Here is a 24,020-nt window from a genome sequence, read left to right on the forward strand (position 1 = left end):
AGCAATAAAGCATGTTTAAATTAAGGTACATATCTTTTTTTTTTTTTTGACATATGCTATTGTACACTGAAAACAGCACAGTGTAAACATAACTTTTATATACACTGGAAAACCAAAAAATTATTGTGACTTTCTTTATTGTGGTGGTCTGGAACCAAATCTGCAATATCTCCAAGGTATGCATCAGAATACATAAAAGTCCACATATTATTTTACAGTTTCACTAATAAATTTTTTTTAGAATGAAGAGTATTATTTTAAGCATCGCTTAAATTATATCGTCTGTCAATAGTGGCTAGATTAATTTCTTTTAAGAGGAGTGATTTTAAAAGTCCATTTATTTTGTTTGACATACTTGCATTGCAACAGGAAAGTCATTTTGTGCTTCTGGAGGAAAGAAAACATCCACTGCCTTCTTTGGAAAGGGCTGATTCCCTGTAGGTGGTGTGCCAACTTCAATGATATGTAACTATTCAAAAGAAAATAAAATTTATATAAACCTAGATCTTTTAGCAGTTAATCCTAACAACTTTATTTGTAGCCCCTAAATGGAAATAATCCAAGTATAACCCAGTATCCTATAATAGATGAATGTTAAACTATGTTTGGTACATTCATACCATGTAATACTTCGTAATAAAAAGGAACAAATATCTCACGGACATTACGCTGAGTGAAAAAAAAGCTGCCAATCTCAAAAGGTCACATACTGTATGATTCCATTTACATAACATTCTTGAAATAACAAAATTATAGAGAGGGAGAATAAATTAGTGGTTGTCAGGGGGTAGGGATGGAGTGGGAAGGGGTGTGACTATTTATAGGTGGCAGTGACTTTAGTCATGAGGAAAATCGTGGTGGTGATAATAGTTATGTTATCTTGAATCTACTTGTGACAAAATGATACAGAACCACACGATTGTACTAATATCAATTTCAAGGTTTCTGAACTATACTGTAGCTATGTATTAAATAAGATGGAACTTCCTATGAATGTATATTATTTAAATGTTTTTAAAAGTCAGTTGAATATCTGAAATAATCACACCTCAAAAAATCTATCTGAAATAAAGTGCACAGAATGTTAATAATTACCTACCATGGTACTTTCTCATGGCTTTCAATTATTGTTTAGTATTTCCAAATAGAAATCTAAAAAATTATTAAATTCTTCTCTGCCTACAAATCTACACAGAGGGAAAGTATACATCTAAGCTTTGTTGTCTAATCACATACATCCCATAAAATAGATGAGAACATTTCAGTTTAAAATATCTGATGCTAAGTCGGGCATGGTAACACATACTTTTTGTCCTAGCTATTCATGAGGCTGTGGCAGAAGGATACCTTGAGCCCAGGAGTCCAACCTGGGCAACACAGCAAGACCCTACCTCTCAAAAAAAAAAAAATCTGATGCTGTATATCAGCCAGACCAGAGAAAATCAATAATGTTACTGAAAAAGTATATATATGTTTTCCTTAGAAATCAGTTTTCAAAATAACACCAAATGAAAATTATGGATTCTCATCCTTCATTAGGATTGGCCACACTGAAAAAAAAGAAACCTTCCTTTAAAAGTCATGGTAGACTATAAAGGTATAGCACCATATATTAAATAGTCTCAAGAACTTATAAACAGGTTTTCAGATACTATATAAAAATGATATTGAAGGTTTCTTCGAGTAAGACTTTTGTTCAAAGATGTCCTGGCCTGATGTTTTAAGGATAATATCTAATTTTTACAACGTATGTGTTTGTTTAAATTCCATCAATTCAGATCTAAGTATCAGTACTTTCCATCCTTATTATATTGAGAGGCTGGTAGGATTATTCCTCAGTTCAGTGATTCTTACTCTGAAATTTTAGGCAGAATTGTACCTCTTTGCTTATTTTCCCTCTCTGTTGAGAGACAGTAGATGATCATATTTTAAGCAATTTCTATCGTAATTTTTAAAAACTTCTTATACCAAGGAAAAAGACAATGTTCTAACAAAGTTGAAGTTCAAGTTTTCCAGCCTACCCAAAATCTAAACCCTCTTCGTGATTGGGGAGCAGGAGGGAAAGTACTCTTTACAAGTTTTGATGGCAGGTAGAGCATGACTTCCATTTAGGAGCATCAAACACCAAATATTTGTTTTACAAACCTCTCAGAGCTAAGATGTGGACTGTGACTTTGCTTATACTGGACGTTGAACACAGAACTGGGGACACAAAGTTATTCAGACTTCAGAGGTTCTACTCTGGCAGTGGAATAGAAGCAGAAGAGTCCTCAGAGTTCTGTGGCATGGTTGTCGGCTGGGACCCTGGTTGCTGCCCATTCTCCCTTACTGCTCATTTTCCAAGCTTGGTTGTATAGCCTTCCTTGCAGTTGTAAACTATCCAGTATCCTTTCACTAAATCCTCTATGGTCTAATCAACCAGACGTTTCTGCTGTCTGCAACTAAGAATTGTAACATACAAAGTACTTCAATTTGTCCAGGTGATTCCAATGTGTAGCCAAAATTAAGAATCTCTAACTTAGGGCAATGTGGTCTACATTCCATCTATATCAAGCCACCTAAGGTACTTACAATGCAGATTATGGGCACCACTTACTAAATCAGATTCTTTATATGCATGGCACACAAGTGTGCATTTTAGCAACCCTAATGATTCTTATGCATATTAAAGTTGAAAAATACTAACTTAAGGACTTTGGTAAAGGCAATCAAAATAAAGAATATCAACAGCTAACATAATAAATTTGAAAGAACATTATTCATTTTACACAAGTATCATTGCATGTAGAATTTGAACAAAGTCACCACAAATGTGAATATTAAAAACAAATTAACCATGAATGGAGAAGACTATTTTGAAATTAGATGGCTAATTAGTAGCAAAAAGAGACAAGTTGTCACTAAAATAATTACCAAGCTTACCTTCCCTCCAGCTTGACCTCGGACTGCAAAACAAAATAATGTTGATTCTTCTGCATTTCCTTCCATCTTAAACTGTGCGAAGCTAGCTGCATGTCCTTCAATGGGCTGAGAGACTTTCCTATCTACAGAATATAGCTGCATAGCTCCCACCACACGATTTTGCTACAAAGGATCAAAGAGAATAATGTTTGGGGACCCAATGAATCAACTCCCAGATTCTTCAACTAGTGCAATAATTAGAATGCTTTATTATCTTTAGCAGGATTTATAATTCTTGTTATTTAGTCTCTTAATGTACACTGGATACTTAATATTTACTTTGAAACATTAAAGCTTAAGAAGAATGTTTAAAATGGGCCTCATACACATCTTAAAAGACACACAAGTGTTCATTCTGCAGTAAAGTATATATACTCCATAATAAATCACAAGTCATTCATAAAGGAACTCAATTTCTACAAGAGGTAAAAACACTTGGTAAGACCACTCTGAAATTATATGGCATTAAGCCAGGAATCTTTTAAAAACCACCAAAAAAAAAAAAAAGGAAAACAAAAAAGTCTTCCAAAGTAAGTCAATTTTAACCAAATTCAACAGGATTGAGTACAGAAGACCTAATTTCAAAACAAACTACATTCTGGGCACAACAATTCTCTAGACTTCTTCTTTACCAAAAACTAGAAAAATGTTACCTGTGCAGATATGCCAGTCAGAAGTAACCACTTTTGCTTTGCATCTGTACGGTAATTGATAATCTGACACCCTGCAAGGCTAGAATGGCGATCAAACATTTTCACTGGCTGAGACTCTCCTTCCATACTCCAATGATAAACTGCATTATCCGTAACAAGAGCAACCGTATTCAAAGAGATCCATTTCCAAAAGGTGACATCATCAGTCATGGTATGGGCCTTCATTTTACTTTTCATTTCAATGTTAAATATCTGAAGAGTTTTCCCAGCTAAAAACAAAATCAAGAATTATGAATCAGTAAAAAGGTAAAGTTTAGGATGAAGACCTAGCTAGACAAGCTCTTTAACGTCCAAACAAAAATGGTTCTATCATGAGACTAATAACTACAGAAGTTACATTAATACACCAGCAACCATTGAAGAGATAATAGCTGAGACTAAGCAATCTACATCTACATCTTAAGCAAAAACTGTATTACCTCTAATAAACACATAGTATGACTTCCATGGAATTCTAAATCCCAACTGAAAAAGTTGTAACCTTCATACTTATAATTAAGTATGTTTACACATAAACTAAGTTAGTAGAGTACACAGGACAAAGCAAATCTGATACAAACACATGGGGAAAATGTCTACTTTTTTTAAACGCAGTCATCTCATCCAACTAAATCTTGTGGAAACTGCTTTTTAAAAAGAGGATCTACTTCAACTCTGCCTTGTTACCACTAGCAGGTAAGAGAAGTGCATGCTACATTTAATTGGTTTAAGATACAAAGGGAAGGTAGAAGTGCTAGAGGAAAGGAAAGGGAGACAAAGAGGACAGTTTCAGATGCTGTTAATATACTGGAGATAAGAACAAAGTTCAAGCTTCATCCAATTAAGAAAGCAGGCATTTAGTAAAAGAAGGATGAAATTTGCCTTGAGTGTTAAGAGTCCATTGAGTCAGATGCAAGGGCTTGTGCTTGTAATTTGAAAATCCATCACAGTCCAAAAAGTGATTTGGTTTAAATTAACAGAGGTCAAAGCCCATAGTTATGACTAGGCTATCAAGATTAGTCCTTAGAGACTAAGGAAAACTCCCCATTCCTGAGCCACAGAGAATCTGGCTCCTAAAGGACAAAAATCATAAGATTGGGGTGGAGGTGTCCACAAGGGAGGCAAACCATACAGCTTTTATACCATGACCCTTCTTACCACATGTGCAAAGACTTCTTTCATAAAACAAATAATGTTATTCCCATCCAACACAGTATGTAAACCACAACCAGACTTCAAAAATTGTGAGAGTTATAGTCCTGTTTATAAAAAGAAGCCAAGGTGTTTAAAACTGGCTTCAGAGGGAAGCAGTACTTTGGAATGACTTATTTTCCTTTGCTGCTTCTTCAACGCCCAGATTATGAGACTTTTATTCTCTTTTACATGAAGGGGGTTGGAGTATATGTAAGTGGGATGGCTTGGGAAGGGGGGCAAGGGATGACAGCGTAACTCTGTAGTGCAGACACACAGGCACAAATCTATGATGCTACTGTACAATGCTCTGAAAATCTTTTCAATTTGTTCTTTTTATAGAACAGGACAATAACTAAGACAATCTAATTTAAGATAACTCACCATCTGCACACATAAGAAAGCATTAAGAAATGTGATAAGATAACAATAACATTAAAAGTAGAAAAGAATTTTGACAAAATTAAAATGATGGCCTTTTAATAATGAGGTGTGAGAGTTGCTTAGCACTAGAATTTAAATTCTTTAAGGAGGCTAAAGGAAGCTTAATACCCTAAAGTATATTAGTTTTAACAGAAGTAAAATGCTTACTGTCAGAAAACATCTGATCCTACGTGAAAGCTGGACCATCTTTCCTTGAGAAGAGATCAACTCTTAGATATGTGATAGCAACTTATCTGTTTAAATGTTTGTCCTACCACCCATTTACTCTCCAACCAGTATTATCACCAAAGACAAAGTTTAAATCATGTAAAGAAAAGTCTGTTTAAAAAGTTCAGGCCTTCTAACAAACTCACTCACAAACTGATCAAGAGATTACTGGGAACTTGAACTCTTCTCCCTACTATCAAGAAGAAAAACAAAGGAAAAAAAAAAAGACAATTAAATGCCTTTTTTAGAGTCCTAATTTGTCACCTAGTCCTCTTAAAACTGTTTTAAAGGGTCAATTACATTCTCATCCTGAAGTTTAAAGGGAAAAAATACAGGCTCCCAGACAGTATGAGATTCTTTGAACTCTATGTAGATTGATAAGCTGTACAGTTCCCTGTTCTGACAATTAAAAGTTAGTCTGAATAAACTCAAACACCCTTAACTCCAGAGCTTTAATACCCACCTATACACACACAAGCTTGTAACAATCAGTGTAAATTCAAGCCATTTTTAGAACCTGATAATGTAAATGACAGCATAACCCTGAAGTATAAAAAAGGTCGCAAAATGAAAGGCAACTTTATCATCATAACAAAATTCTGCAGTTTTTAGGTGCTACTATAAGTAAAGTATGTTCTATTACACAATATGAATCACTAATTTACTTCCTCTGTAGAGAGATACGTTTAGCATAGTCTTATCATACCACAAATATAAAATTTATATGTATTTATTCTAAAACTTAAATTTATTCCATGTAGATCTGCACTAAGTAAGACATTTCACAGAAATATTCCAAGTAAATGTCATAAAAGTTTAAATCAAGTTCAGTATTAGGCTTAACTCTGCAGATTTTCTTTAACCAAATTTAATCAATATACTAAAAAAGCAGACGCTAATTATTGTATTTGCATAAAATATACATACGAAGAGTTTTAAGAAAAAAATCCACAATCTTTTATACCTTTTAGTGCAATTACTTTGCTAGCTGGATTCATGATGGCGCTGTCCGCTGAAATTGGTCTTCGAATTGGATTACTTGGGTCATTCATATCAATGATTACCACCTGGGCCTGCTCTCCCACTTTTTCTCTAATGCAGATGAATTTGTCTGACTCCATTGTCAGGGTACTGAAGCCAATGTTTGCTGGGTTGATACCCAGGTTCTGGAGCTGGAAAAAAAATGAATAAAAACTATGTTACCAAGTGGATTAGAAAGATTTGACATTCATACATTGCCATCATTAAAAACCCTTACTTAAACATTAATGCTTTAAGGTCAACAGTGACATCTCCATTACATTGATTAAAGTGAGGCAATTAATAGGCAAGTACTGGATCTTCTATGGTATTCAATTGTTTCAACTAAGACAGAACAAATAGAGATGAAATTAAAGGGAAGAGCAACACTTAACAGCTAGCATTTATGGTTCAAGAGATTTGAAATTATCAATGTTTCTTGGTTTACTTTGAACTATTGGACCTGTCCTCTCTTTATCCTCCTTAACATACAGTAACTTGTTCAAATGCATTAGGCTTCAGGAATCTGAAAAATTAAGTTACATCATAAAAAGATTTAAAATGTCACAGAGTTCTTGATCTAAAGGAACTTGGAAATAACAAGAGTAGACAAATAAAGCTGCAATACTGTGCAAAACGTGCCAAAACAAAGATATGTAAGAGGGACCTTGTCAAAGGCGGCTCCAAAGTTGAAGCAATGTGTTTAAGGGAGGTAGGCTAGAGAATTCTCAACAAAAGGAGCATGTGCTAAGGCACAGAGCTATGAAAGTGTGGTCTGCTAAAGGAACTACAAGTACTTTTGTAACATCCGGCAGGGGTGGGGAACCTGTGTCCTCAAGGCCACATGTGGCCCTCCAGATCCGAGTGCAGCCTCTGGACTGAATCCAAACTTTACTTGTTCAGTTAAACTTGGATTCTGTCAAAAGGACACACTTGAGGATCCAGAAGGCAACATGTGGCTCTGAGGCCACATGTTCCCCACCCATGAAGGGAGCTATTTAAACTTTTAACAATAAAAATTAGATTTGCTTTGTGTACTTAGAAGATACTAAAGTATCTGCTAAACAAATATAGTGGATCTAAAGATGGTAGATCTTTGAAAACAAATTAAGTGTGTAAGAACAGAAATCAGTTGTCACTGAAAGGGGATCTCTACCAGATTGGGTCATTACAACTCTGGTGACTAAATGTGGTATAACAGATTAAATCCTACTAAAAAGGCTACACGAAGGCTTTATTAGCCGAGGCCAGAAATAAGTGCAGTTACATTAACTCAGTCACTGAACACAGGGGCAAGGAGTCAAACAACTGTCTAACCATTTATATAAACATAGTAATAAAGTAGAAGATTAACCTGTTTTATAAGCTCAAGTATAGCTGCAATGCAAGGCAAATACACCAGCTATGAGGTTTGTAACTTATAATGAATTTGGTTACAACAAAACTTCATAAATTTCACTTCTTCCTGACTTTAACTTTTATAGTTACTTTTAGTTCCAGATGTAATGGAGGAACATAAACAAACGTAAGTGGTTCCCAAAAACATACAAAGGGATTGAAGGTGGACTTAAGGGAGACCTTTTCCAAACTAGACTGTCTATCCAGTTTCAGGGCAGGTATTTATTTCTTATTTTTCCTTAGTAGAGGTTCCTTAGACTCTTGGTAAGTTTAATAGTTAACCTTTCCAATAATTGGAGAAAATATTTCAGTGACTCATGGTGTCCACAGAGCTATAAACCTTAAAGCAACAAGTTAATTGCTAAACTACTCTGAAAACAAGCATTATGTTTCTAATCTCTACCAAGTCTTCACCTAAGGCAATTTTGAATCTCAGCTGTCACAGGTGAGAGTGTTTGAGAAAGTCAGAGTAAAAAGTGTTAGTCAAGTAGAGAAATTAAAAGCAAAACAAAGATGCAAATCACAAACACTACTAACTGAACCCAAATGATTCTAACAGATTCCTTCCTACCCTTCAACTTCAAAGGCAGGTGGAAGATGACTGTAAGAAAACACTATGAGAAAAGACAGTGAAGAGGAGGAAAAAAGGGGAGTCAAGCAACCTGTGTTTCCTATTCCTTGCTAAATCCCTTGAAAAATGCAGTAAGAAAAACATGCTGCACCAGCTAGCAATGACCTTCAGCCTCACGGTGTTTTACTTGTAGAAAAAGCAAAGATTTGGTTTTAAAGGGTTTTAAAAGGTTGCATGCAATCCTTGCAATCTATGTAATACTTATACTCTTTTCTCATTAAACAGATTCTAACCAAGAGAGCCATGCATATACATTTGATCTCCATCAAGAATGTACTAGTACTATTCAAAATACTCCATGTGAAACAGATAAATCCTTCATTAAAAAAACAAAATTATCTCTGTAGCTTACTGGCTCAGAAAAAAAAGTTCAAAAAATTTTAAAAATAAATAGCAAAATTAAACAGGAAATGGCAAGCTCTTAACAATGTTACATGTTCAAACATATTTAAAAAAGCACACTTAAGTGATAGCCTTTTACACAACTAAACAGAAAACTGCTCCTTCCTAAAAGGCCTTTTCTAGTTCTTAGGAAAAGAAATGACAGCAACTTCAAGAGACCTATCCATATTGGTTCATTACATTTGCTTCCACCTCTTCAAATAAGGTAGGTAAGATAATTTTCCTTACTGGTTGTTATTTTTGAATGAGAATGCCCAGAGCACTAAGCAATTCGTCTCGTATTTTCTTGTGATATATTTGAGAGAAATATGCTAAAACATACAGTAACAGGACAAATCACCACCATTAATCATAATTCTGGCTTAAGTGTACCCCTAGAGTAGGATCATATAAATGGGTTACCATTCTTGATAACTATGTCTAGTAGTATCTGTAAGATTAAAACTATAAAAATGCAACATAATATTTTCAAAACAGCACATAAGTATTCTTAGTCAATTATACAGATGTGATGGTACATGAGCTAGCACAGAAACCGAATTATGGGCTATAGAACAAACCATGGATAAATTCAGAGGACATAAAACAGTCTCTAAACATGCAGCTATTTTAAGAGGACATACAATAATATCCAAACTATACTCACATTTTTTATCCTCTTAATTGGCAAAATGTTGTTACTGTTGAAAATGGAGATATTCTATTTTAAGAAATGCTTGGAAATTTTTATAAGAAAATTTTTATTTTTTTAACTTAACAGAACATTTATTTTGCTGTTATAAGAATATGGGGTCGGCCGGGCGCGGTGGCTCACGCCTGTGATCCTAGCTCTGGGAGGCCGAGGTGGGTGGATCGCTCGAGGTCAGGAGTTCGAGACGAGCCTGAGCAAGAGTGAGACCCCCGTCTCTACTAAAAATAGAAAGAAATTATCTGGCCAACTAAAAATATATATAGAAAAAATTAGCCGGGCATGGTGGCGCATGCCTGTAGTCCCAGCTACTCGGGAGGCTGAGGCAGTAGGATCGCTTATGCCCAGGAGTTTGAGGTTGCTGTGAGCTAGGCTGATGCCACGGCACTCACTCTAGCCCGGGCAACAAAGTGAGACTCTGTCTCAAAAAAAAAAAAAAAAAAAGAATATGGGGTCACTCAGTCATCTTTGTATGACTCCAATAGTTCCTCCCCCTTCCCCCCAGTTTTTTTTTTTTTTAACGGTTTTTAGCTGATGTTCATGAAGAACAGTGAATACCTAGAACTGTGCCATGAATGAAAGGAAATCCTGTCTAAGAAGGTGCATTTCTTTACAGAGCTGTGTCATACCATTCTCTGGGCCCTCTGCTGGAAAAGTAGAATCAAGTCTCAAATAATGCCTTTTTAATTGTATCCTCTAGTATTACAGATGTAGGACAGTAATGTATCATACACTTCTGTGAATGTAAAATATCTTGTACCTGCTTTATGATATGTAGTAGTGACTGTGCTTTATGTGCTTTATGATATGTAGTAGTGACTGTGTTTTTAATGATGTTACTCTAGAATGTTTTCTTTCCAGATGATGATTCAGAAGCTAATAAAAAAAAATGGTGCCAGGTACCACAATAGTAACAGAACTTTGCTGTTTTCTGAGCTTTTGTTTTTTTTACCTCTCCCTCCTTCCCCTTTTTTTAATGGAGTGTGCTGATATCTCTATAATATTGTTCAGATGACTGCAGAACCTGGAAAAGCTGTTGCTGCTATTGATGCATAACATACTGCTATTATTGGTCTTTTTATATAAATATATATATATACATATATATATAATTTGAATTTTGGAAACTTTAGCTTTGCTGTCAACTTTGGAAAAAGTATCCCAGTTTACTGTGCTGAGTTGGCATTGTACAGAAATTAACAGCCATATTGGTCTAGAAACGTTAAACTTAATTTTTTTCCATTGGTACAGGGGTAACGCACTGTATTAAATATGTAAGGTCGTATCTACATGGGTTTGATTACAGAAACTAATAAAGTATTCTCTAAATAAAAAAAAAAGAATATGGGGTCAATAAACTGGGGCCCATAAAAAAGGGACTATGTATTTTTTTGAACAGTTATCATATGCCTATGGTGGTAAAGCAGTCAAACTGTAGAGAAGGGCATATTGTGAGAAGTATCTACCTCATCTTTCCAGTAATACCCCTCTCTTCCCCAGAGATACTTTTGCATCTCAGAGACATCCTACAGCATATGAATGTATGTATTTCCATCCTCCCTTGTCCTAAAACACTAATGGCACAATGCACAAAAGCACACAAATTATCATCTGTTTCCTTCTTTTTATAAAAGAGCCCACAAAAGCTCATTTGGTTTCCAGGTTAGATTTTGGTTTGCAAGTAGCACTACTTCAGGACTTGATGTTTAAACTCAGATTCCAAAAGGTAGGTAACCAGACTGTTAATCAGCCAACCTAAAACACTACAGTATCCTGGAGTAACAGGTTACAAATGATTTTTAAAAAAACAACAACAAAGTTTCCTTTTCCCTCTCCTCCACTCCCTCCCCCACCCAGCCATTTTAGTTTTGTACTGAGAAAACAGTATTTCAGATTCCCACATAGAACACAGAGGCTGTGCGTTATCTGTTTCCTCATCTGAAACATGAAAGTTATAATATCTATTTCAGAGTTGTGAAGATTTAATATGAAGTACTAAGGACAATGCCTGACACACTGGAATAGACTATCAGTACATAAAACACATCAGTACTTTAGGCCATCTCAAGGTTAGCTTTTTTGTATTTGCATTTTATTATCTGCTTCATTCAGCTGTCCATAAGGTTGCCTGAAACTCTGGGTGTGAATTTCTTTTAACTACCGATAACAGTTTAGTGGTCTCTGGGTGCTTAACTTATTTAGACACTGAAATGCTTTGAGGGAGCGGGCAGAAAAGGAAATTACATTTTAAGAGTTCCAATTCTGCTGTTTAATTTGTCTAACTGAAGTTGTAGAAATCACAATCTTCAAAACCATGTAACATGCTCATGCTAAGTAACTCTCTTTTCTTATTTTTAGGAGCATCATAGAATGGTATTGCTAAGGCTTTCTAACTTGGCAAATACATCTCCAACACCTTTGCTCAGGGAACAAGCTGGGAAAGCTAATGCGAACAGATGGCATAAGGTCCGTATCATCAAAAATTCTCTTTACCCTAAAGAGCTTCGGACTAAGAAATAGAAGGCAAATTGGAAACCAAGCACGTTTCTCAATGTGCAGAAAGCTGAAGCAACCTGGTTCAAAGCCACACACACACACACACACACACACACACACACACACACACACACACACACACACACACACGCATGTACCGACACTACACCTTTCCAAAACTAGTTTCCAAATGTTTCCTAATCTGCCTATGCCCCACAATTGTAGGTCACCTTATCCAACTGAACTTTAAGCTCTCAAATGAAATAACTTAAAGAACGGAAGCCTCTCTCCCATTTCTGCTCCTTAACATGCCTAACTAAAGTTAGAGTTTGGAATCTTATACAGAAAGACAACAGTCCTTTTACTATATGTATACCATGAATTACTTTGCAGGACAATTACAGCAGGACAATTACAGAAGAAAAGAGACTTAAGAAATCGAGGAGTCCACACTAATATAAATAAAAAAAATACATAAGTAAAAAAACAGAAGGAAAAGCTGTTCCTTACAGAAAAAAACTAACATAAAATTGATGAAGGACTGATGGAATTTTTAAAAAGTCATTATCTGGCAATCATCAATGGATACCAAAACTAAAGGTTGAAATTTTGAGGAATAACACATGTTTACATAGTCTCAGAGGATCTCCCTACAAGATTCTTACTGCAAAGGAAAAGATGTATGGTGGAGAAACCTGTAAGATACAACCTTCTCAAGTGATCAAAGTTTTAATATCACTAGCAATGAGTCAAACTGACAGCATGTTCTTCCCAAGAACGATGCGCTAAAAAGAATATCACATCACTTCTGTGGTATATTGGCAAAATTATATAACCTGAAGCTAATCATAGTAAACCCAAACTGAGAGACATCCTACAAAATATCTTTTCACTTAAAAAAGAAAAAATCTATGTCTTGAAATACAGAGTGTTCCAGAACAAAGAAATCTAAAGACACAGGGAGGACCACTCAATGAAACTCACAATCCTGGATTTTCTTTTGATATGAACATTATTTGATGAAATCTAAAGAAGGCCTGAGATAACAGTACGCTGTCAAAGTTAATTTGATGACTTGACAATTGTAGTGTGACGTCAGAAAACCATTTTGTTAGCTGGGTGCGGTGGCTCACGCCTGTAATCCTAGCACTCTGGGAGGCCATGGCCAGCGGATCGTTATGAGCTCAAGAGTTCGAGACCAGCCTGAGCAAGAGCGAGATCCCATCTCTACTAAAAAAATAGAAAGAAATTAGGTGGACAACTAAAAATATATAAAAAAAATTAGCCAGGCATGGTGGCACATGCCTGTAGTCCAGCTACAAGGGAGGCTGAGGCAGGAGGATTGCTTGAGCCCAGGAGTTTGAGGATGCTGTGAGCTAGGCTGATGCCCGGGCAGCAACAGAGTTAAGACTCTGTCTCAAAAAAAAAAAAAAAAAAGAAAAAAACAGAAAACCATCATTCTGTTATTTTTAGTAAATAAATCCTAAAGTATATGGTGGTAAAGAGGTTATGTCTGCTATTACTTTCAGTATATACAAAGGCAAAAAAAGATAAATCAAAGATAGCAAATTGACGAATATGGACAAAAGATATCTATGGGAATTCTTTGCACCGTTCTTCCAACTTTTTATAAATCTAAAACTATACAAAAATGTGTTTTAAAAAGACATTTCAGAGATATAACTGAAAGCAACAATGAAGATCTTGCTTGGATCCTGATTTAAACCAAATAACATTTGGTGGCAATGAGAAAAATCTGAATATGAACTGGTTTTTAGATATTTAGGAGTTCATAAATATTAGGAGGCCATAATGTACCATGATTATAAGAAAATGTCCTTATTTTCTGAAGATGCAAGCTGGAGTATTTAAAAGTGAAATGTCATGATAGCCTAAATTTCTTTGAAATGTTTAAGCAAAATTTAAAAAGCAAATATAGCAAGATACTGTTAAAAATCTATAAAATGGATACATAACTCTCCCCAGTCTTATGAAAGCTTAGAAATTTTATTTTTGAGAAAGTTTTTAGAAAGGAATTAATCTCCATTCTTCTCTACAAAACTTGAATATTAAATTATAAAAATTAGACTTGTTAGGCAATTTACCCGTACAGCAGGAAGAATACAATTTCAAAAGGTAAAGGTGACAAACTAGTCAGACTGACATAATTCAAGCACAATATTTTATGATCTGTAAATGAGCTATAAACTAAGTATCTGCCCACTCAGAACTGAGCAAGAGGTTTGCTGCACTGTTCAATGTAGTAGCCATTGGTCACATTTAAAATTCAGTTTCTCAGTCACACTAGTCACATTTCAAGTGCTTAATAGTCATATGTGGCTACTATACTGCATGGCACAGAATGCAGAACATTTCCATCATTGCACAGTTCCATCTGAAAGCCCTATTTTCAGAAGTTTTCCTTGGGAGTTCAACAGGATAAAAGGAAAACTTTATTATTATTAAACTCTGGCAAAATATGATGGACAGTTGGTAAAGAGACACCCATCTTATTTAAACAAGAAGTGGGTTAGGAAATAAGTAGAACTTTCAGGTTTCACAGTTCACAGGTCTGCACAGGAGGCTTAAAAAAAAAAAAAAACCTGGAAGATATGAAAACTGTCAGTACACAGGAAAGAAAGAAAATTAAAAAACAAAAAACAAAAAGCAAAAACCACCCTGAATGTAAGCAAAACAAAAGCCCAAGGAAAAACTCCTCAGTCTGGGTGTCTCTTTTGCCTCAAAAACAAAAAGTAAATGAATAAATATATACATATCACTAACCATTCAAATGGCTAAGGCCTAGGGTCAGAAGGAACTAAGAACAGCATTCAGCCAGGTGTGCAGCTGTAATAAGATGCAATTTTTTCAAGAATATAAGAAAAGGGAGAACCAGTCTGTGCTTAGTAAGCTACCATTGCCTCAATTTCTAAATTGTTCATCAATATCTTAAACCTTTTCAGAAAAGAATATACAATTGTAAGATGAATCCCCAACTCCAAAAATGTGTGAAAACACCAAAGAAATTTTTTTTTTATTTTTATTTTTGACCCTGACATCATTCAGGACATGAAATAAAAAAAGACAGTATAATTTTTTTTTAAACTTCAGCATTACTAGATTCAGAAATCCAAGTTAAATGCTCATCGCTTTTTAATACTTTAAGCTTTGTTTTTCCTGCCTTGGTTCTGAAAATATACTTGATTTGGTTGTAAATGCAGCAAACAGAAAAGGGAAGGACAGCATCCATCCTTGCTTGAGGGGGAGTAAGGCATGCTTAGGTGCTGCATGAAAGGTTAAAGGGATTCAACACATATCAAGAACTTAGAACAGTGTGGGAGCACATAAGCACTCAATATTTTAGGAATTTCTGTCTCTTTAGTTATCTTGTTCTGGTACTATGGTATCATGACATAGACTGTTCTAAAATGGATTGGGTTGAACATCAGGAGGCTACTAATGTTACATATTCAAACGTTACCTGGCCCACTTTGCTTGTTCACACACACCTAAAGACAGAATGGGAAAACCCTGACATACCAAGGAATCGGGAAACCTAGTGGTGTTGAGTCAGCATCTTAATAATATATGTTAGTGACCAAACTATGAAAATATTGTTAAGAGGACCAAATAGGCCATAAATATACTTTATCCAATAGTACATATTTATTAAGGGCAAAAAATGCTAGACAGCATAAGATGTACAACCAAATAAAACCACAATATTTTTCAATGCCCAATTCTTCAACTAGCTAAAAATGATTCTCCATTAGCACAAAGGCTCTCTCAAACAGTTCAGTAAAAAAGGAATATACATAGGCAAAAAAGGATAAATCAAATATAGTAAATTGATTAACATGAACAAAGGGTATATATGGGAATTCTCTGCACAATCATTTGCAATGTGTTTGTGCCTACAAATACATGATTAAAGAAGTAATAGGTTTGCTTTGAGCCTACTAATTTCAAACAACAGGTCTCGCATCTGATCAGATAGGAATAAATTCACTGGAAATTGGGTTCTTTATATTAGTAAGTATATCGGAGGAGTTTGTTCTCTAATAAGTGACCAGTAAACTTGTAACAGAACTCATTTACCAGCTGTATCAGCTAAAAATCAAAATGCATTAACACTTGTGTTTATGACAGCATTACTAAGGACATATGTTTCACAATTAGTGCTTGGCTTTACACTTTCCAGATCCTTCCTCCTTGTTTCATCTGAATAGTAAAAATGTAAAGGAAGTACGCATGACCTACTGTATTTCAGATGAAGCTATTTTGTAAGTGTTCTATATATAGTTTCAGTTGCCTTTGCTGTAACAGTCTTGTATTTTGATTAAGGACTTAAGAGATGTTACCACTACAGAGATAAGAGGTCAATAATTTTAGAGACCTGCTGATACTTGGATGTCATTACGGTACCATTAATCTCCCAACACGGGTGTAAGTATGTGCTTAGAAGATTTGGTTAACTTCCTATCCCAAGTATTTCATTCAACATAATTTCTTTAAAAGCTCCTGAACATCCTCTACCTTCTTTTTCAATCACAGTGAAAAAAAATGCTGACAGCGGCCACTTCACTGAGCCCTTCCTGAAACCTAGCAGAATGTCAAATAAAAACTGCAGTTGCTGTATTCCACCGGAAATGAAGAAAAATGCTGAGAATGCAGCATTCCTTCAGTTCTTCCATCAACAGGATACTGGCTATTGTTTTCTGTGGGCTCCACAGATTTCAAGCAACAAATTAGAATGCCTTTAACCCTTGCTGACCCCACACTTAAACATATAGATTTGTTTCTACTTCATGTTAGCCTTTGAGAGAATCACTGTCTCTTAGAATTTTTGACTCTGGTCACTAACTCCAAACTGTAAGCAATATATTCAGGAAGGAACCACAGTCAGTGCCAGGGACCGTAAGACTGGCTTTGGTAAACTACCAAGAGACTACAAGAATTTTTCCTACTTATAACCAACTGCTGACTGGAAATTTTTTAGAACTTTAAACTTCACTCATTCTTTCAAAATAATCCAATAATTATTATAGATGAATTATTAGATCAATTAATTCAATTCTGACCATGCTTCAGGGGACTATAGGAAAGTTTTTATGCCCCAAATCTTGGAAATGGATATGACTTTCCAAGATTATGTCCTTTCCTGTGTAAACGCCATTCAGCAGCTACAACTGATTTGGGGGGGGGGGGGTTGGGGGGATAAGGGAAGTATAGCCATACCTGCCTTTCAGAGAATCAGAAAAGAGGCTTACTTTGAGGGTTCAAGATTACAATACTTAGTGCCAACTTAACATAAAGACCTTCACAGGATGATGAATGCATCCAGGCAGACACCAAGGGCTTGGCTTCCTGGTACAAAACCCCAAAACTTCTGGTCAGTCTCCTTACTATTAAAGCTGTAAAGGTTCTAAAGAAACCTCACTCTATGACTCACTTTCCCAAAGACCTCACAAAATATATATTTAAGTGGCAGCCCAGTGTCAACATTCAGTTGAACTCCATCACTACTGCACATAATCATGGATTTTTCTAGTCTATACCAAGAGACCTGTCAGGAAATTAGACATTATAATCTACCACTATTTTTTCTAGTTAGATCAATCATTCAAAGAATGATCAGCCTACCAGGTGCTACAAGTTATAAGACTAGAACCATTTTATTTTACAAATGAGTCAGTGGAGTATTTTCCTGTGAACTTAAATACCATAAATAACATTTTCAAATGAGTGAATGAAGTAACAATCAGCATGAGGAGTTTCAGGTTATCTCAAAATCATTTAATATTAACAAACAGAGTTCAAAGCAACATTAAAATGATTAAATGACTGATTTGTTCTCAGTTAAAGATTATTGAGCATCTATTACATGGCAACTTAACATCAATTCAATATTGTAAGTAAAATTTTTCTGTAAGATTATCTCCTTTCTGAGAAACTTCCCCAAGCTTTTTGGCACGAGGGACCAGTTTCATGGAATACAATTTTTCCACAGTGGGGGGCAGGGTGGCTGGCAGAGATCAGGCTATGATGTAAGCAACGGGGAGCATCAACACCATAGTAAATATCCATGCTCACCACTCACCTCCTGCTGTGCGCCTCCCCCCTCCTAGGTTTCATGGAAGACCATTTTTCCCGGGGGTTGGGGATAGTAGTCAGATTATAACTGACTCGTCATCACTACTGAGAAAACCAGTAAGGGGGAAAAAACAGATTCCAGTCTCAGAGGGTTTTAGGGACTCTAAATTGTAGCTCATGTCCTCTAAAAAGAGAGAAAACACATTCCATCTCAGAAATTATAGACACTGCTTTACTAACTGAAGCTTAGTGTTAAAAAACTAAGATTACTTTGATTATTTTTTGGTCACGGAGAGGGTGTGCACTGGATGCTTGTAGTTTTTTAGGGTTTTTTTTTAAATTCATGGTACTAAAACTTCCTCAGGCCTGTTCCAAACACCAAATCCTTTTAATCTTGTTTCTTTCATTAGAAAAGTTTTTCCTCCATTGTCTGAAAAGAGCTTCCATTCCAATTATTTTTGATTTCTATAATTCATTTATAACCTATCACTTTAATTCTGGATTTACTTCAAAATCTTAAAAAAAATCTTCAAGTTATTCTGCCTTCCATATTGCTGGTTCATTCCACAGAGACAATTCTGTTCTTAACTCCTTCAGGACCAACTGTTTCTGTATATTTTCTGTTATTACAACTCATTATCTCCATGGGTCTTTCTGTTTCTTTTATGGCAACTTTTTCTGCATGCCACAGATGATACCAACAGTTTCCTTAAGTTTTCTTCTGGTTCCAGTAGAAAAAAATTTAAGTATTTCTTCAGTTCTTTTCCTAGCTCTGTAGTTCTCCCAGTAATCACAACATTTAAACAATCACTGAGCAGCTTACTGTGTGCTAGACACTATGCTAATGCACAGAGAATTCTACAGTGAACTCGACAGTACCTTCCACTCACTGCTTTAAAAGATGCACAGCAATTAACAATGGTGTCATGAAGTTATGATTCCATCTATGTGAAATATCCAGAATCCATAGAGACAAAAAGCAGATTAGCAGTTGCAAGGGGATGGGGGGAAGGGGGAGGGAAATAGACTGCTTAATGGGTATGAGGCTTCCTTTTGCAGTGATAAAAAGGTCTTGCAACTAGATACAAATGATGGTTGCACAACGCTGTGAATGTACTAAATACCACTAAACAGTTCTCTTTAAAATGGTTAATTTTAGGTTATGGGAATTTTATCTTTTAAAAAAAAGCCTTTGGTCCCTTTAAACTATGAACTCTTAGGGATTAGATATGCTTAATGTATAATTCAAGTAGTCATTTAACTTAACTTAAATAGACATTTAAAATTATAAAATTATTGACTTGGAAATTTTTTCCTACTCACATTTCACAAACCATTTTATTTAAACTCTTCATATGAGTTGTTGACATTATTGTCTTCATTAGTATGGAAAAGTCATCTTCATTCCAAAGTGCTTTTTAAAAATTTGTTACAGTGTAATCATAGATGGTGCAATTTTATAACATGCCTCAAATTTCCATTTGCATATGAGGAGAGTTGTTTTTCACTTGTCTTGGGATATATTTAATAAATTTGTGATCTCTAGAAAAATATCCCTAATGGATTCTTTTTCAATTTAAAACATTTGCTTATAACATTCAACAGTTCCAACTGTGAGGCCGTATACAGAAAAATTACTAGATGTGTGAAATTTGCCTCTCACCTATGGTAGCCTTTGCCGAACAGCATTTTGGTGTTCAAAACAGAAGTGACTGTGATAGGACACAATACTATGGAAACTCAGTAAAGCTTTTAATAAGGAAACTTTTTCCTAAAGGGTATTTATGGTAAAAAAAAAAAAAAAAAAAAGAAAGAAAGAAAAGAAACCTGCCTAAGGTGTGCACAGTTCAATATGGCTGAATATAGAGTGTTGCAGAGAGTGGGGAAAGAGATGAGTTTTGCAAACGATATTTTCCCTATAGGTTTTTTTGTTCATTATTCATCCTTAAATGAGATCTATCCAAAGTCAGCTGTTTGCCAAGCAGAGCATAAAAATGGATAGTCTCACTTCACTCTGTCCCCTTCGGTGGTTTTTTAAGCCACCTTTCTCAGATGAGCAGATGGTCGGAAATAAATGTGAGCAATTCTCAATCCAATTCCCATTTTTCATCTATTATGATTCCCACAGTTTCAACTGAGTGTCACCCAAAACTGCAATCCCTGGGACACCCAGTGTAGACTACTAGAAAGGTTCTTCCTTTACCTACTCCAGAAATGGACTGGATGTAGAAAATGCAAGAGGAAAGAGTCTGGTATAACATCAAGATCTTGGCTTCAATAACTGGGTAGATGGTAGTTTTGTCTTTTAGTATGGCACATATGTTCAATCAAGTGGACAAAGGAAGGTCTCCCAGGGTATAGAGGAAGAACTAATATTTGAATGTAAGGGCTAAGTATGATTCTATGAACACAAACACAAGCTAAAAACCTGAAATAATCAAACAGATAAAGCCCAGATTAAACACTGAGACATTTTCCAGAACAGCATACTTTAGAGCTTACATTTTTTAATGTGACAAAACATGGTTTTAATGGATCTGGTTCCTATTCTTTCAGAAATAACCTTTAAAACCTGCTTTACTTCAAAACTTAAATCTTTATTTACTTAATGATTCCGAATAGGAAGTACCAACATTGCTGACAATTCTGTTCCAAAGCACAACCCTACAAGTTTGTAACCATTTTCTACCATCATGCGACTCAAAATGAGCAAGCATATTCTACTCCTACCTTCCTTTCCTACCACCTTTAAACACAATTGTCTTCCTGTAGTTTCTATTTCAAGTTCTTAGTATCAACACGAAAACATGAATTTATAATAAAATAGAAAACAGTAGTTTCTTGCATTCACTAGTGGCCTCAGACTGGCATACAATCACTCTTGTCATTAAGGAAAAGTCTATAGAAAAGTTTGAGAAATTCAGCCCTATGAGAAGGATGTAGATAATCCTAGTCACAAGTTAACCTGATCCCAATCATTCTGCACAAGTTTCCAGTGGGAACTTAGATAAAGCCCTTTAGAAAGCTATCATCTAAATAATCACTTCAGGCATGGAAAGTCAGATGTTAGTTCACTGGCTCCTATTTTTCTCATAATATAAAAAATATTGCCCTAAACACAAACTAGAAGACTAGAATCAAAGAACAACGCAGCATAGATACAATTGTGGTATATTCTGTAGTTCTAATTAAACAGATCATTTACCAAATTAGACAACGTACCACAATGAAAGAACAAGTATTAAAAGTCTGACTGCCCACTAGCTATGTGACTCTACAAGTTACCTGCTATAAACTTCACTTTCCCTACCTGTAAAATAAGGCTAACCCTACTTATCTGAAGGGATTCTCTTGCTACTTAAATGAGATAATGAACATAAAATATTTAACAAAGTTCTTGGCACATAGTAGGTGATCAAATAGCTATACATGGCCAATGTATTTTGATTTTGTAGATCACATTTCAGGACAATTAAGATTTGATGATAGTTCTTCCCTTGAAAGAAAAAAAAAAATCTTATGTCTTTTATAACCCAAAAGAAGAGACTCACGAAGTACAAGTCTGACAGATGGGTTCTGCATAATACATTCAGATCCAAGCTTTCAACCATCCCTTGAGTTAAGAGCATTAGCCACAGGCACTTGGCCAAGAAAGGGGGAAATAGATACCTAGAGCTGTAAACTTTGCTATGGCTCACAAGATAGGTGAGCCATATGATTTTAAGAAGTAGCTTTAGCATGGCATATATGCAAATGAATTTAGAGAACCAGCCTCATTGTAACAGAAAGAACTAAAACATCAGCTATTAACTTACTTTCCATCTAAGTGAGAATATTCATTTCAACACTACCACCTTAAAAGAAGACATATATAATAACACTAACAAAGGCCTGACTGGCATTCCATATGGATATTTTATTAGATATGATTCATCGAGTTTTTCAAATAGTTTTGCTTAAGGAACACTAATTAAAAATATACCAGTGGCATACAATGAGAACTCATGGAATAAAAGATTAATTAAAATTTTGGTGGGGGCAGTTTCAGACCATCATCAGTTTTATATCATATTAATATTTGTATTAAATTCTGCACAACATCAAATGTTCAAATACATAAAAGATCCATAGTCAAATTGACAGTATCACGGTTGGAATGGTGTGTGGACAGCCTTTGCCAAAATCAATGCAAACAAGAATGCAAGGTGCAGTCTGTCTTGTTTACCATTTTGTCCCTAGAGTCTAACATAGTTCCTGATATACAGTAAGTACTCAAATCTTAGGTGAATGCACTAAACCCAAATATTTATAAAACATAAAAATCTAGATCTGCAAATAACTATTGTATCATTGGTCGAGATACCTGAATAAAACATACTACACAAAAACTACATAGCTAACAATTAATGCTCCTAAAGTGCATTAATTGTTATCAAGTACTTCCACATATAAGCTCTCAGACCCTCATAGGAACTCTGTGAGGTAGTATGCCTTAACAGAGAAAAATCAACACGGGTTACTGTGTTTTCCAATATGGAAGTCACAGGCCACATATGATACTGAGCACTTGAAATGTGGTTACTGTGACTAATTTTAAGTTAATTAAAATTTAATAATAACTGATAATTGATTCAATTATTAGAAAACTTAAGTATGTCAGGAATCACTGACATGCAAATCTACTTTTCTAACTATGAATTTTATGAACTCTAAATACAGAGCATCTATTTTCAACAAAAATGGGGTCTGAATTGATGTGTGTTCTACGTATAAAATACACATATTTAGAAAATTTAATACACAAAAAGAATGTAAAATATCTCAGTAAATTTTATACCGACTACATATTGAAATAATATTTTAATGTAACTGAGTATACTTAAATAAGATATATTAAAATTCCATGTGTCTACTTCTAACATGACCACCAGAAAATTTAAAATTACCTATGTGGCTCACATTTTTCTTCTACTGGACAGCATAGGTCCCAACAACCCCCAAACCTCTGCTCTGTCCACTATACCACATTAATCATCTTTTAATAAACACAGAGAAGTCACTCCTCTGGGCCTAAGTCCAACAGAAAAAAAGCACACTAGGATACCGTATAGCTTCTCCTCTAAAGGCCAATTATTCCATTTCTTTGAAATATTTTGTATCAGAAGACCCAGGTACAAATACCATTTTAACACTGTTCCCAATACTTTTGAGTCTCACTTTCTTCACTTGTTTAAGAAAGGTGTCTTGGGGAATGAGTGAAGATCTCAAAGTACCCAACCTCATTCACAGCACGTAACAGCATCTCAAGAAGTACGCTGCCAGTCCGTCATTCATCACCATCACTTTCCAAAAGAGACAGGATTCAACTAAAACTTCTGAATAATGAATGCTTTAATTTTAGCTAACAGAATGTTCCAAACACACAATAATTTATCTGAGTGGTCAGACAAATGTTCAATCTTACAAAGCACATCAGTATCGCCTATAATTGTATAGTCCAATGTTGTAGTCAACTGCCACATATGGCTATTTACCTTTAAATTAATCAAAAAGAAATAAAAGAATTAGTTCCTCAGTCATATTAGCCACAATGCAAGTGTTCAATATCCCTATGTGGCTAGTAGACATTTCCAGCACTGAAGAAGTTCGATAGGACAGTAACTCTCGAAGAGCAAAAACCACATCAGAAAAAACAGCTTATTAAATATAATTCAAATACCATATAGGATTAAATAAAAGCATTAAAAAATAATTTTGCCAAAGGGAGGACTAAATGTAAATAGAACCTTTTAAAACC

General features: G+C 35.1%; 1 protein-coding gene across 2 annotated transcripts in view; it reads right to left on the reverse strand.

The window, feature by feature from the left end:
• CLTC (clathrin heavy chain) overlaps window positions 1-24,020 on the reverse strand; it is a 67,659-nt gene that overhangs the window by 39,972 nt on the left and 3,667 nt on the right. For both annotated transcript variants that reach the window (XM_045525628.1, XM_045525629.1), the window contains exons 2-5: window positions 6,460-6,667; window positions 3,615-3,883; window positions 2,923-3,084; window positions 356-469 (exon numbers count right to left, since the gene is read on the reverse strand). In XM_045525628.1, the coding sequence (XP_045381584.1) occupies window positions 356-469; window positions 2,923-3,084; window positions 3,615-3,883; window positions 6,460-6,667 (753 nt within the window). The remainder of the gene's footprint in view (window positions 1-355; window positions 470-2,922; window positions 3,085-3,614; window positions 3,884-6,459; window positions 6,668-24,020) is intronic.

The sequence above is a fragment of the Lemur catta genome, chromosome 15, assembly GCF_020740605.2.
Source record: "Lemur catta isolate mLemCat1 chromosome 15, mLemCat1.pri, whole genome shotgun sequence".
Taxonomy (NCBI): domain Eukaryota; kingdom Metazoa; phylum Chordata; class Mammalia; order Primates; family Lemuridae; genus Lemur; species Lemur catta.